Genomic DNA, 16,246 nt, shown 5'->3' on the forward strand with positions numbered 1-16,246 from the left:
CAGCCACTGTCACCTCTAGGTCCTTTTCCGCAGAACTGCTGCCTAGCCATTCGGTCCCTAGTCTGTAGCGGTGCATAGGATTCTTCCGTCCTAAGTCCAGGACTCTGCACTTGTCCTTGTTGAACCTCATCAGATTTCTTTTGGCCCAATCTTCTAATTTGTCTAGGGCCCTCTGTATCCTATCCCTACCCTCCAGCGTATCTACCTCTCCTCCCAGTTTAGTGTCATCTGCAACCTTGTGGAAGGTGCAATCCACACCATCCCCCAGATCATTAATGATTATTGGGCCCAGTTACATATTTATATACAGAATTGCAGGTTTTATTCTCAAGCGTCCGAACAGAAAGGAAACCAGTATGAATTATTTGATTCACATCCACATGTTTGGTATTCCTCAGATTCAGGCTCTTTCTATGTTGCCCCTACAGATGACCTCTTCTGTGAGTGACCCTGGAGAGAACCAGACCATCTCCCATGTATTCATCCTGGAGGGATTTTCGTACCTTAACAAGCTGAAAATTCTCCTGTTTCTGTTGCTTCTGGTCATCTACCTGGTCACCCTGATAGGGAACCTGCTTGTTAGGCCATAAGCCATAAGCCATTAGGCCATAAGGAACCATTTTGTAGTCTGACAGCCTCCTTAACGCAGGGCAGAGAATTTCACCTGGTGATTCCTGAGTTAGAGAAGCACTGCACATGTTTAATATTACATATGTAAAGTAATAGCTGGGTTAAAAACTCATATAACTACAAGCGGTTCAATCAGTGTATAACAATATTGCGCCAAATGCCTGTGCATATATCTATAACTATATGATAAAATACATTTATATAGTCTTATCATAAGAAATACAACTCTGTTTGCTTGCCTACCTATATAATTGCCTATAATATAATAATATAATAAACACCAAATTTAAAATTGATTTAGATTTTTCAGCTCCTGCAGTTTTAGACTCCCTTGTTTATAAAGAACAGTGTATTCCCCTGTTGTCAAAGCCAATCCCCAGCCTCAGAGCCACTAGGAAGATTAATTATTACCAAGGGAATTCATTACTCCAACAGTGTAACTATTTGCTACAGATAAAGTAAAATTTCCCTGTTTGTTTTGCTGAACTTTTTGCCCTATACTTGTGAATGTTGTCAGGGCAGGGATGTGCCTGGACCTGGCATGGTCCTTGATGATTTTCCATTCATCACAGTTCAGAATGGGCTTTATTTGCACAGGAGCTGAGGTCTCATTGACTTCAGTAGGAGATTTACTTCTCAAATATTGCTGTAAATTAGAACCAAGGGTTTGATCAGAGTCTGGAGAATAAGGAAACAAATAAATCACCTGTGGCAGCATAACCTTTCCATTCTGATGGGAACAGGTCCACAGCCGAGCTCCTCCCCTTGCTGCTTTTGGCATAGGTCCATGTTGTGCCCTGCTGAAGCATTTTATGTAGAGGAACAAGGATTATGAAACGTCCTATAACTTCCTCCTAACATCATTTCCCTACGGAGTTGGCAGTGTAGACTGTGTCTTTGAAAAAAACACAAGATAATCACTCCTACTCTTCTGGGGCTGTTTGGCAGTCAGAGACTCCTTTTGTTTGTCTTTAAGATTCACTTCTACTATATCTGTGCTTGCTTCATCCCAAACATTTACGGTCACATATCACTGATGTATTTCATATTGTCAGAGAGTTACAGAGTTTAAGGACAAAAGGGACCTCTAGATTATCTCATCCAACCGCCTCTGTCTCACGTTGTGTTGGGTTTCGTTACACAGGCCCACAGAGTATATTAGCCAGGCATCAAATGAATATAAAAGAGAACTTTTACTTGGCGGGCCCTGTGCTGAACCACTGAAATGGAGGCACCTCTGGGATGCAGAATATATAACGTCATGCAACACTGTTCAACGGATGATTAAGACAGGAAGGAAAGAACACCTTGTGCAAATAGAAACTGTCCATATGTGTGTGTGATGGAGACAATTATAGCTCATGCAATGACTACATAGCCATTCAATAATGATAGTTATATAGGAAGTAAAGGATAAAGGGTTGAGGAAATGGAATCAGAAACACAAGAGACCTATAGGTCTAGTCTTGTAAAAATTACTTAGAAAGACAAGGTAGGTGAGGTAATATCTTTTATTGTTGGTGAGAGAGACAGAAATTGGTCCAGGAAAAGATATTACCTCATCCGCTTTGTGGCTCTAGTATCCTGAGACCCAGGCGGCTACAACAGCACTGCATACAAGAATGGCTTAAGCAGTTAGGGGAAGTAGAAGGCCGTCTAGCTTGAAGAGGAGCAGTTACTCAATGACTTGGCATAAGGAAGTAAACTATCAGTGACCTTAAGTCACAAAACATTACAAGGCTCTGTTTATTGTTTTGTCATTATCACAAGTGTTGCAAACAGCAGATAGGTAACCACACAGGAATGCACCCTGCTCAGTGTGTGTGTGTACGTCTGTCACCCCGTGCTAAAGGGAATGAGCCATGTTCAGTGCACCTGTGTACATGCCACTGCTGCCTCACTGACTTGTCAATGACCACAGGTGGTCGGGAAAGATCTTTCAGTTCATCCAAAAGCTATAACAGCCACCAGAAACAGCGCCCCCTTCCACTGTGATGGTTCATTGTGGGTCGGCACCAACTCCGAGGGGAGAGTGCCGCGTACTGAGCCACCCTATCTACCCCTGCAGCACAGGGCCCCTGAGAGCCACGCTGGAGCACTGTGGTAAGAAGCAATTCTGACGGGAACAGGTCCACAGCTGAGCTCCTCCCCTTGGTCCTTTTGGCACAGGTCCATGTTGTGCCCTGCTGAAGCACAAGGGGTCAGCATGGACCAAGAGACAACAGCGCCCCCGAAATGAAACCTCACCCAGCTCCTTGCAGCATGTCATCGCCTGGAGCTGCTCTGGAGCACTGGGTTTATTACTGACCCACAGAGGAGAATGTCCCTTAATGAGTCCTCCATCCTGTTCCCTTCAAATACAGCGACCCCTATTGCTGAACTGGGACATTGGGAGTCCAACAACCTGAGAACAGCCTACAGAGCCCTACAGGCCCATCCCTGTATTTTAGCACCCCCTAGTTCTACACTGGGGTCATTGTTAGCCACACAGACTAATGGGGAAGAGTGCCCCAAACTGAGCACTCCACCCCACTCTCAGTAGCACAGCCTCAGCCCCCTATGGCCATGCTGGAGTAATGGGGTCAGAACTGTTTAAGAAATGAGAGTGCTCCCAGATGAGCCCATCACCCCACTCCCTGAAGCACACTACCCCCTAGCGCCTCTCAGCTTCCACATATATAGAGTTTATTCTAATGTTCCTGGGAACTAGTCCTGATTCTGGTTCCGCTGCAAACTTACTGTATGAAAGGGAATAGTCCCACTGACTTCTATGGGCTTTGTATCTGGTCCTCAAGGAGGGAAATGGGCCCGTTGGTAAGAGCAGTAGAGTCTGAGAGTGAGGACTCCTGGGTTCTGTTCCTGGCTCTGGGACGTGAGTGGGGTATAATGTTTAGAGTAGTGGGGACTGGGAATCAGATCTGTTGGGTTTTAATCATGGCTCTGAGACAGGAGTGGGGCGCACAATCTGAACATCAGGGAACTGGAGTCATAAGCCTTGGGTGTTGTTACTGACTCTGCCCCTGACTCTTTGTGTTGTGTTGCCTTGGACAAATCATTCCTCTTTCCAGACAAAATAGTGTCACACAATTTACCACACTTAGTAAATCTTATTACAATTTTCATCTAGAAAACACACATGATGATGACTATGATGATTGATGATGATGACACCACCTCCTCTGAAATGATTGTGCTAGTATATTTTGTTTTGTTGCACTTTGATGCAGAATTGTTCTTCCTCTGAGGAATATTATAAGAAATTTCCTTCAGGGACTAGGTCCCAGAAGCCAATGAATGAAATAAAAACACCTGCGTTTCCTTCAACACATATTGCACTTGTAGCTAGGAGACAGAACTACTCTTCTTAAACAAGGTAGGTTATAAATGAATGACTTAAGCCCCTAACCATTCTCCCACTGAAATCCATGGGTGTTGTGCCGCAGTCTACAATGGGAGCAAGATCATGTCATTGGTTTCTTCATCTGAATTTTCCAGACATGGGCAGAGAATCTTAATGTGTGTCTGAGCACATGAGTTTTGTCTGTGTTCGTATCTATCTATCTATCTATCTATCTATCTATCTATCTATCTATCTATCTATCTATCTATCTATCTATCTATCTATCTATCTATCTATCTATCTAGTCAAATCCATCTGGCAGTCTAGCTATTCGTCTCTGAATCTACCATTCAGAATTCAACTAGTTTAATAATCATGAATCAGGTCATGAGTTTGTCTTCAGTGGTGTTATGCTAATTTACACAAGGCGAAGTTCTGGTCCTATAATTCCGTAGCGCCCACCATGGTGATAGATAAGCACCAAACATGGTCATCATCATGCCATGATTGTACTTACTATTTTTGTTGTTGTGTTATTGTTGGGGTTTCTTGCTTCTCCCTCATCTCGTCCATACTCCCCTCTGTTCCTCAACTGTCATCATCATTGACTGAGTCTGAGTGGAAAAGTTGTTTCTTGAAGTGGGTCTTGTATATGGATCTGAATACAATTGAGGCTGGGAAGATTCAGCCTGATCTCTTCTAATAAGAGAGTCCACTCCCAGAATACGACCATAGCGCATGCTGTGCATCTGCTGCCCAAGAGTTAAATGGTGTCTCTTTTAGCTGAATTTTTCTCAAACCTTCCTCCACAAAATTTATGCTTCTTTAATTGCTTTCATGTTCTCCTGTGTACTAATGGAGAGTCCAGATGCCTTGAAGAACTCAGAAAATATCACTAAACTGCCAGCAACAAGCAGCTATACAGACCTTATTCCTAATGATGAGTACATTTCTCCATTTATTTAGAGCCACTCCAAATGTCAGCCAACAAATAAAGAAAGAAATACAAATCCCTTCTGAAAAAATAGTTTAATCAATATTGATGTTTTCCATGAGAAAATGTTGATGTCAGTTTTCAATTTTCCATTCGATTTCATGTGGACTCTTCTGAATCAAATTTAAGGTTTTCGCTATTTCAACTTTTCATATCAATTCAGGATGACAACAATTATTGGAATATTGGAATTTCCCAAGAGACGGAAATTCCATTTTCCAGCCAGCTCCGCACGTACCGCAAAGGTCATGCTGAGGAAAGTACTCACAAACTTCAATAGAGGTTCCCCAAAGTAGGTCTTAAGAGAGGCTGAAGAATTTCCACCTCTTCTCCAGGTCTCCCTATTTAGAGAACATAATTCTTTTTGTTTTAAGTTGTTCTAGGTAGTGCACTGTGCACAGTGCACCGCTACAGTATGCTTTGGTTGTTGGATTTAATTTTCTCTATTTCATTGACTGTGTGCGAGTGTGTTCAATTTCCAGGAGAATGGTTCTGTGGTTATGCTAGAGTTTCACGTATCAGGAATGATGACTCGTTCTGTAAACCCAGTCTCTTCATCCCTATCATGACCCCTATCATTCCCAGTTTCCCGCTTAGTAGCTCACTATTATTTGACACATTGCTTTGAGAGCCACATATTGAAGGTGGTAAGGCTATGCAAAATACAATAATTGTTATTGCTCATTTTTATTTCAACTCTGTCATTTCACTGTCATGCCTTTTATTAGGAAGTTCCTTGTCAACAAATAACCTAGAAGTAAAACTTCTCTGGAAATCATCTCTTCATACATTATAGGACCTTCCTTCTTCTAAAATTCTTTGTAGCAAGGTGATTGGACAAAGATCCTCCACTGTTGTAAAGCAGTATAGCTCTTTTTATACCCACGGAGCGGTTAACATTTACACCAGCAAAGGGTTTGGCCCTAGCTCTTATTTTGAATATTGAGAGAAACCAATGCATTACAAATGTTGTGATGGTAATGGCAGGAATGATTTAAGTTGTTCTCTAATATTTAAGGAAGAATAACTTTTAATAGTACACAAAAGTTCAAAATCCCCCATTGTTTCACCATTTATTGCACTTCTCATTCTTTAAAGTGCTTCAATCATGTTGGACTCAGCAGCATCAGTTTACTCATGTGAGTAGTCCTCACGTATGTGAATTGTAATTGCAGTGGGAATACTTGCATTCGTATCACAATTCTCGTGATTAAGATCTGAATGAGATCAGAATTTGCCCTCATTTGAGAAATCTTATTTGATAAACGTGGCTGTAGAAAGAAAGAAAGAAAGAAAGAAAGAAAGAAAGAAAGAAAGAAAGAAAGAAAGAAAGAAAGAAAGAAAGAAAGAAAGCTCCCTTTTTGAATTTTCATGTAGACAGAAAAGAAATGTGTTCGAAGAGGAAGAACAGAACCCCTGCTATTGGAGACTGGTATTCCTCCATTGCTGGTATAAACTGATATAGCTCCTTTAGAGTAAATTTATCAGATCCCCATGTGTTGTAAAACAGTTGTATTTGCACTGGTGTCAAAGTGGTCATTGTGATGCGTTGCCCCCCCGCCCCCTAGGTGCCACCTGATGTACTGGGGTAACATTCAGCCCACCTGTTCCACAAGCCTGGGGTTCCTTACATTGTCCTGCTGAGCCAGGCCCTCATCCTCCTCCAGCACAAATGAAGGCAGGGACACATCCAGCTGTGGAAAGAAACAGACACTGAAATCAGAACTGCATGGGAAGGCTTCAGCTAGGGAATTGCCCAGCACTCAAGAGAGAGTTGGTGGAATCTCCATCCTTAGAGGTGTTTAAGGCCTGGTTTTACAAAGTCTTCGCTGTGATGATTTAGTTGGTGTTGCTCCTGCTTTGAGCAGGGGGTTGGACTCGATGACCTCCTGAGGTCTCTTCCAACCCCCATCTTCTATGATTCTATGATTAGCCAGCAAATAAAACAAAAACACAATATAAGCTTAATATACTAAAGAAACTCGTTACAAATAGTAATTTCTCACCCTAAATGTTGATTTAGGCAGATTTCAGACGTTCTTGAAAGCATGCTGCTCTTGCTTGCAGCTTAAAACTCCAGGTATTTCTTTCACAGGTCAGACACCTTCTCAACCTGGGCTCAGCCCTTATCCCCCCTTTATCTTTGTTCCTTAGGTGTTTCCAGCAGTCATCCTGGGCGGGGATTCAGTGAAGAACGAACCCTAATTATCTCACTCCCCTGACTTAAATAAGATTTACATATGGCAGGAATCCATTATTATTTTTCAGTGTTATTCCCACACCCCTCAGTGGAAAAATACTGGTGTTTTATCATGGAAACCAGAACCTTGTGACTTGAACACATGACCGTGCACTGTCAAAGCAGCCATAGGTCACAGGCAGTTTGTAGCTTCCCTGGAAAGCTTCTCAGGAAGGTGGGAGATTAGCATCTTTAAAGACCTATTGTTCTTCCTAATGGTCCACTGACTTGTTCCCAGTTAGCCAGCCAGAATGATTGCATTCTGTCTAGTGGGCATTCCCCAGATACAAACACTTTTGTAGTACAGATGTATAGTCAATATTGCTAACTTTAGATACAGCAATGATACTTGCATACAAATAAGCTAATCATATTCAGTAGATCATAACCTCTCCAATGATACCTCACATAAGCTATTTTGCATAAAATACATTAGGATTATGACACAATCATATCATATTATTACTATCAAAAATATGGGAAGCAGTGTCACAGTCATATCTCCAGGTGATCTACAAAGTCATAGCTTGATTGATATCAATACAGCTATACCAGTTTATACTCAATGATGATTGGGCCCAGTTACATCTTTATATACAGAACTGCAGCAAGTTTTTGTCTGACGCGTCCAAAACATGTAGGAAACCAGTAAGAATTGTATGATTCACATTCACATATATGGTATTCTTCAGATTCAGCTCCAGTGTCTCTCTCTCTTTGTCACCCTTGCAGATGACATATTCTGAGAGAGAGCCTGATGAGAACCAGACCATTTCTGATGTGTTCATCCTGGTGGGGTTTTCGTACCTTACCAGACTCCAAATCCTTCTGTTTCTGGTGTTTCTGGTCATCTACCTGGTCACCCTGGTGGGGAACCTGCTCATTATCCTCCTTATAAAGCTAAATCCCTCACTTCACACCCCCATGTATTTCTTCCTGCTCAACCTGTCCTTCTTGGAAATCTGCTACACAAGCAGTGTGGTCCCTCAGCTGCTGGCTCACCTCCTGGTGGAGCAAAAGACCCTCTCCATTGCAGGCTGCGCTGCCCAGATGTACATATTCACCATCATGGGCCTCACGGAATGCTGCCTTCTAGCAGCCATGGCGTATGATCGCTACATAGCTATATGCAACCCCCTGCACTACAGAACCATCATGAGTGGCCAGGTGTGCGCACAGCTCGTCGGTGCTTCATGGACCATTGGCATCTTGGTGGAAGCAGCTCAAACCACGTGGATCTTCAGCCTTCCCTTCTGTGGCTCCAACCGCATCCACCACTTCTTCTGCGACATCCCACCAGTGATAAAGATGGCATGCACAGACACATCCAAAAACCAAATTGTGGTCTTGGCTCTGTCCGTGCTGTTTATCCTGAGCCCTTTCCTGCTGATAATCCTGTCCTACATCTGCATTATCTCCACCATCCTCAAACTGCCGTCGGCAGAGGGAAGGCGTAAAGCCTTCTCCACCTGCTCCTCCCACCTCATGGTGGTGACTTTGTTCTATGGAACAGCCCTTTTCACCTACCTGAGGCCCAAGTCGATCTCCACCCCGGAGGGTGATCAAATGATTTCCCTCATGTACACAGTTATCACCCCAGTGTTGAACCCCATAATATACACTCTGAGGAACAAAGAGGTGAAGGGAGCCTTTAGAAAAATAATAGGGAAGAGCATCTCTTCACACAACCAGATAAATTAAAGAATGAAAAGCAGAGTCAATCAAAATGGGGGGACTAAGGGCAATTCATAAACATTTTGTTGAATTTCTCCCGATGACCCCCCACTTTTTTAATTGGAATTTTTCCATTTGAAAAACTTTGACCTGTTCTAAACCTGTTGGGAAAATAGGAAGAGAAACTTTTCTTAAATGAAATAAATAAATAAATATTTATTTCTTCAAACTTTTGATAGCCAGAACCTTTTGACCAGATCTAAAGATCATTGAAAAATCAAATGATAATCTTTAATCAAAGTAGTGTCCTGATTTTACATCTTCAAAATTTGAAATGTCAAAGAAAAAAAAACTTAACATAAAAAACATTTCATAACATGTTCATCTTGGTTAGTTGGAATTTAACAATTTTCACCAAAATTTTAATTGTTGAATAATTCCAACCAGCTCTATAGAAAAGTCCATTTAGGCTTCCCCTTTTCCTGCTCTGGAAGTCCAGTGCAGAATTTTAGGTTTTGGGTCGGGCTGTGGTTTTTCGGCAGTCGAATGCATTTCCCCAGTGCTCCCTCTTGGCCTAATTTAAAATAACATTCCTCGGCACTTATGCATGGCTTCCTATGACACTGATAGATTTTTCAATGCCCAACCTGATCAGATCACACAACAACTCTGGGAGATGGCTCTTGACTTCCATAGCATTTTTTACTAGCAGATCAGATTGTACGATTATGGTGTATAGCATAGATTCATCAATTTTAAGGTAATAAGGGACCATTTGATTATCTAGTCTGATATCAGCAATTTCAAGGGATGTCCAACATGGCTTATTTTGCCTCGTGCAGCAGCACGCTCTGTGGGGATGGGCATGCACTGTCCAGTGATGGACAGGAGCTCTAAGCCCGGAACTCTAAGAAGCATCTATTGAGCTTGAAACTGAGATTTTTTTCAAATGCTCATAACTTGGCCAAGTCTGGGTGTTGTTCCCTATACCAGCAAAAGGTGCATCCCTGACACCAGGGTGACCCCCCCCTCATATTTAATTTATTTGCTTCAATGCCTACCGGTGCTAGAGTGTCCGGAAAGAGAATTATTCCTCTTTGTTAACACAGGGGAACCAATGTATTTTCCCCTAATCTCTTTCTTGGAAATGACTGAACCTTTTTTGGGAGAACCCTTAAGAAAATTTTCTACTGAGGCAGACACCCAACACGAAAACTAGCAGCCCAAATGGTTAAAGTTTTAGGAAGTTATAAGGAATTAAAAATGGGGTCTTGTAATCAAAGTGTTGGATAACATCATTTATAGGGTTTTCTCCCATTGCCACCTCTTATATATCTTGTCTGGCTGGAGTCTATCTAGATTCATAGATTCTAAGGCCAGACAGAGCCACAGTGATAATCTAGTCTGACCTCCGGTATAACATGGGCCATAGAACTTCCTCAAAATAATTCCTAAAGCATAACTTTTAGTAAAAACATCCAGTATTGCCTGGAGCCAACACATACCTCAATAATTTTTTCCAGTGGTTAATTGACCTCACCATTAAAAATGTACAATTTATTTCCAGTCTGAATTTGCCTAGATTCAACTTCCAGCTATTTGGTAGACAAGCCCCAAGTATGTTCAAGTAACATCATCTTCCCCATGTCTTCTTTATTTATTTATTATTTGTTCTGTGTTTAATTGAGCAATAGATCATAAACTGCTCAGAGAACTATTTTGTTCCCTTATGTTTGCTATAAATTTTCACGTATGGCTAAGGTGCAATAATGTAGACAAAAGAAAGAAAGAAAGAAAGAAAGAAAGAAAGAAAGAAAGAAAGAAAGAAAGAAAGAAAGAAAGAAAGAAAGAAAGATGTTTGTAATTGACAATAAAATAGTTCAAGTAGTTCTGTCTGTAAGGAAAGATTTTTATGACCCAAAGGCAGTTAAATTGTTCTGTAAATAAAAAGTAACTTGATCAAGTACAATTATTTATTGTTTGTCTCTTCAGGACCAACACAAAATATTTGGCAGTCTAGAAAACAAATTAACAACATAAGCAAGCAGCATAGCATTTAAGGCCAGAAGGGACCATGAAATCATCTAGCCTGACCTCCAAGTATGTCACTTGCTACCAACACCACCCAGCGCCCTCACACCCATGCAACAATTTAAATTAAACAAATTATTTTTGCCATTCCTTTGGACCTGAGGGAGAGAGCCTGATGTTCCAAGAAACTTATTCAAGTAATAGATGGTTTTAAGGGTCAAATCTGATATTTTCAAAGCCAGATAAGGGATTTGAACAATCAAATGGAAGCTCAGTGCCCAGGTTGCCTAAGGATGCAAATAAGCACCTTGTAGGGTTTTCAAAGCACCTAAGCGGAGCTAGGACCAGATTTTTAAATGTATTCGAATATACAGAAAGGTTTTTAGAGAGGTGGGATTTAGTCACCCGAATGATTTTGAAAAATCCTATTAATAGTCTAACTGCATTTTAAGTGCCTAAGGGCCCTAATTTTTAAAGGTATGTCGGTGCGTAATGATCACATAGGTGCCTAGAGGGATTTTCAACAGTGCCTGGCTCTCATTTAGTTGAAAGAATGTGGTGTCTAACCTGCTTAGGAACCTTTCTAAATCCCATTAGGTTTGCATCTACATCTGTAAGCACCTAAATACTTTTAAAAAACTGGTCTTTAGGGTCTGACCCAGTACTCACTATAGTCAATAGAAAGACACCTGTTGAGCACTGGATTTGGTTCTTAAGTGATGCATTGCGGTGGCCATCTGCATTTGAGGGAGTTTTAGCTCAAGGGAGCACAATGTTAGGAGTCCAGCTATGGTGCCATAATGTATTGTGTAGACGCTACACAGAAGATACCACAGCAATGGACGGGGTTCTTCTGACAGTGTCATAACTCCAACCCCCTGAGGAATGGTAACGAGGTTGATGGAAGAATGTTCCCCCTTCTCCAACTGCCAGGTTCTCCCCTCTGCATCCTTTCCTTCCTCTACCTGAGGCAGGGGGGAGCTCTACGGGGGAGTCTTTTCAGCTCTTTTGGGTCTATTCCAGGGTATGCCGTGTGGGGTTCTTTCATCCCCCACCCACAGAAACTACACTGTGTGTGGGGTGGGGGCTGGATGGCGCCACAGATCCACCGACTCACAGGTCCTCACACAATTCACAGCTCCGTGGGTGTTCCCTTTATTTTCCCTCCTTCCTTTCCATCAGGGGCTTGGGGTTGGTCCCTGCCCTCTCCCAGACACTTAGGGCTTCCTGTCCCCCAAGCTCGTCCAATGGGGCCTGGGTCTCTTCCTCTGGGGGTCAGCTAACAAGGACCTCTGCCGGGCCTTACTCTCTGGTCAAGGACCCTGGGGTGAACATCCGGACCATAACTTCCCTTTCCCTTCTCCACCTCTGTTGTCTAGGGGTTTTCTGCTCGGGGATTTCTACACCGTCTTCAGGGGTTCTCCCCTTTTTCTTTTCTTGGGCTTTCTCCCTCTGCCCACCTTCCTTCCTGGGAAGGGGTCCCAGTCCGTACCCACCACCACTGGATAATGTAGGCCTTTTACTACCTCGACCCGTTGCCAGTTTGCCACTTATGCCTGCCCCGAACCTCATAGGGCAGCTGGGCAATAGGGTAGCCTCCTATCCCTCTGGATGCATTCTACATCAATCTTTGCACTGGGGATCCACCAGTGTGGCCTCAACAGCTTCCTTTGTACCAGACAGCAGGCCAAGGCCGAGTCCACCAGGCCTTGCTGAGGTTTCCTCCTCACCATTACTGGAATGGTGGCCAGCTTCTGCCCCTTTCCCTGCCCTCCAGGATTTTCAAAGCCACAAAATTCCACCCACAATCCATGTGCAGGCAGCCCCCTTCTTGTGTCCCGGTCGTCCGCACCGCCAGCAGACCACCGGTCTGAACCCCGTGGGAGCCCCTCAGGTGTCCTCCCATTTATTCTGCAGGCCCTTCCCAGATGGGGTTTCTATGGGCCTTCTCCCTGTCTCCACTTCTTTCCTCTGCCATCCCTCCTTCCTGGAAAGTCCACCTCTGTGTACTCCTCCGTAAGCTTTACAGCTGCCTTGACCGTATTCGCTTGGTGCCGCCTCACCCACAGCTTTATGTTCTTGGGGAGACCCTATTAAAACTACTCTAGAATGAGCACGTCAGTGATTTCCACCACTGTCTAGGCATCCGGCCTCAGCCACTGGGTTGCCCAGTCCATTAACTTTTGGGTGAATGCCCAGGGCTGCAAGCCCACATCCACTTCACTGTTCGGAACTTCTGGCGGTACTTCTCCGCAGACAGCTCCACCCAAAAGAATGGCTGCCTTTACCGCTTCATAATTCCTGGCCTGCTCTTCATTTAGGGCTATATAGATTATTTGGGCTTTGCCATCTAAGTAGGGAGACAGTAGCAGGGCCCAGGTTGCCCTGTCCCATCCAACTCCCGTGGCTTCCCACTAAAAAGTGCCTAGGAAAGCACTGGGGTCATCTGTCAGGCCCATTTTACACAGTCTAGTGCCCGAATGCCATCCCCTTCCATGGGACTCACCACTTTCTGCAGGAGCTGCTCTTGGATGGGCAGCACAGTATGGGGAGGAGATGAGCAGCCCTCAGTGGCGAAAGAACAGGTTAAAGACTATTTAGAAAAGCTGGACATGCACAAGTCCATGGGGCGGGATCCTCACTCCCTGGAAAAAGCATGGAGTAGGTGGTCAAGGAATCCTTTTTGAAGCACTTGGAGGAGAGGAAGGTGATCAGAAACAGTCAACATGGATTCACCAAGGGCAAGTCATGCCTGTCCAACCTGATTGCCTTCTATGATGAGATAACTGGCTCTGTGGATATGGGGAAAGCGGTGGACGTGATATATCTTGACTTTAGCAAAGCTTTTGATACGGTCTCCCACAGTATTGTTGCCAGCAAGTTAAAAAAGTATGGATCGGATGAATGGATTATAAGGTGGATTGGAAGCTGACTAGATCATCGGGCTACCAATGGCTTGATGTCTAGTTGGCAGCCGGTATAAAGCGGAGTGCCTTGGGAGTTGGTACTGGGGCCGGTTTTGTTCAACATCTTTATTAATGCTCTGGTTTGCGGATGTCACTAAGCTGTGGGGAGAGGTAGATACTCTGCAGGGCAGGGATAGGGTTCATAGTGACCTAGACAAATTAAGGATTGGGCCAGAAGAAATTTGATGAGGTTCAATAAGGATAAGTGCAGGGTCCTGCACTTAGGACGGAAGAATCCAATGCACCGCTACAGACTAGGGACCGAATGGCTAGGCAGCAGTTCTGCGGAAAAGGACCTAGGGGTGACAGTGGCCGAGAAGCTGGATATGAGTCAACAGTGTGCCCTTGTTGCCAAGAAGGCCAACGGCATTTTGGGATGTATAAGTAGGGGCATTGCCAGCAGATCGAGGGACGTGATCGTTCCCCTCTATTCGACATTGATGAGGCCTCATCTGAAGTACTGTGTCCAGTTTTGGGCCCCACACTACAAGAAGGATGTGGAAAAATTGGAGAGAGTCCAGCGAAGGGCAACAAAAATGATTAGGGGTCTGGAACACATGACTTATGAGGAGAGGCTGAGGGAACTGGGATTGTTTAGTCTGCGGAAGAGAAGAATGAGGGGGGATTTGATAGCTCCTTTCAACTACCTGAGAGGTGGTACCAAAGAGGATGGTTCTAGACTATTCTCAGTGGTGGAAGAGGACAGGACAAGGAGTAATGGTCTCAAGTTGCAGTGGGGGAAATTTAGGTTGGATATTAGGAAAAACTTTTTCACTAGGAGCGTGGTGAAACACTGGAATGCGTTACTTAGGGAGGTGGTAGAATCTCGTTCCTTAGAAGTTTTTAAGGTCAATCTTGACAAAGCCCTGGCTGGGATGATTTAATTGGGTATTGGTCCTGCTTTGAGCAGGGGGTTGGACTAGATGAATTCCTGAGGTCCCTTCCAACCCTGATATTCTATGATTCTAATACTAGCAGGTGTTTGTTCACCTCTCTTTGCAGGTGAGGGTTGGGAGATTCTCTCTGTGAGGAAAGGGAGACCAGGTTGGAGGTAAAGAAGTTAGCTCTTAAAAAGTGATGTCTTTTTTAAAGGGTTTTCGGAGAAGCCTTCATGATTTAGGGGGAGAACAGCTCACAGAACCTTTGTTGCCATGGTCATTTTAGCCCTTCCTGTTACTAGCTCACTCAGAATTTGTTTCTCCTATGTGGAAGCTCTATGGTGCTCTGATCTCAGAGACATGTCTCCAGAGCAGGGTGCAGGTCTCCCTGTTCCCCTTTCCTGACTAGAGCACGTACAGTGGCTTATGGGACTCCTACAACCTTTGAGCTACCAGGGCTGAGTGTTTATCTCAACCAATACAAGCTCATGTTTTTCAGTTCTCATGGACATGCCACGCAAACATCCATGTTGTAAGAAGTGGACTGGACAAGGCAGTCTCTGAGGACTCCAGGGAATGGATGCCATCTGTATTGGCTTCCCCTCAAGCTGTCCACCTAATCACCATTGTACCTGAGTGCCTCACAGCAAAACGAGGGGACAGTAATATTATCCCCACGTCTGTAAGGGGAACTGAGGGACATGGAAATTTTTGGGTTCACAATTTCAAATGGTGGGATTTAAGGCAAGCACCACAAGCCATAGGCACTAACATAAAATATACAGTGACCAGAGGTAGGGTGCACCTGCTCTTCACACTTCACTCAATGAGGCTCAAACTGCTTCTGTGGAGGAGCCACTAGAAAGAGCAAAGTTGCTTGCTGTGTTATTGCGGAATGCAGGTGCTCAGTAACTCTGATAGTGAGTTCATAAATTCAGCATCTGAATCCCCTAAATCAGTGGCTCTCAAGCTTGTCCGTTCCATATCCCCTCTCATCTAGCAGGGATCTCCCTGCCATTGAACAATACGTGTACATCAGTCTGCTCATTGTGACCACCTGAAACATGTTTGTGACCCTCATGTTGAGAATCCCTGGACTCTCAGAACTTCTGAATAAGTGCAACCCACTCATTCCCAGGACAGGGCCTCTGGATACCAAGAGGACTCTGTAGAACATGGAAGGGGTGCAAGGTCATGACTGAAGTCTATGATTTGTTAGGGCCTGTTTGGTGAGCAGACCACTTGTCCTCACCCCCAACTACCTCATGATTGCAAAGCCCTCCTAGTTAAAGCAGGGTTCCCCTACAGTGGGGCTGAGGACAAAGTGTTAAATTTAGGAAAATTAGGAAATTCACAAACACAACATTGGTCTTAAGGTGAAGTTAATATTGAAAATATAATATAAAGGGAGAAAAAAACAAGAACTTTTTAATCACTATTATAACTATTATTTACTATTTTTTTCATTTTTCAGGTACAATTTAAAGACACAGA

At 43.7% G+C, this 16,246-nt stretch overlaps 1 protein-coding gene across 1 annotated transcript; it reads left to right on the forward strand.

Moving 5' to 3' along the window:
- Window positions 1-7,935: 7,935 nt before the first annotated feature.
- On the forward strand, window positions 7,936-8,904 carry LOC140897055 (olfactory receptor 10A4-like). The gene has a single exon (XM_073309326.1). It carries the CDS (start codon window positions 7,936-7,938, stop codon window positions 8,902-8,904), a length of 969 nt encoding a protein of 322 aa, XP_073165427.1.
- The last annotated feature ends 7,342 nt before the right edge of the window (window positions 8,905-16,246 follow it).

This window comes from Lepidochelys kempii, chromosome 13 (genome assembly GCF_965140265.1).
Source record: "Lepidochelys kempii isolate rLepKem1 chromosome 13, rLepKem1.hap2, whole genome shotgun sequence".
NCBI classification, from domain to species: Eukaryota; Metazoa; Chordata; order Testudines; family Cheloniidae; genus Lepidochelys; species Lepidochelys kempii.

Excerpts from the sequence above, each read along its gene's own strand:
- LOC140897055 (XM_073309326.1), top strand. The coding sequence starts at position 7,936 with ATGACATATTCTGAGAGAGAGCCTGATGAGAACCAGACCATTTCTGAT.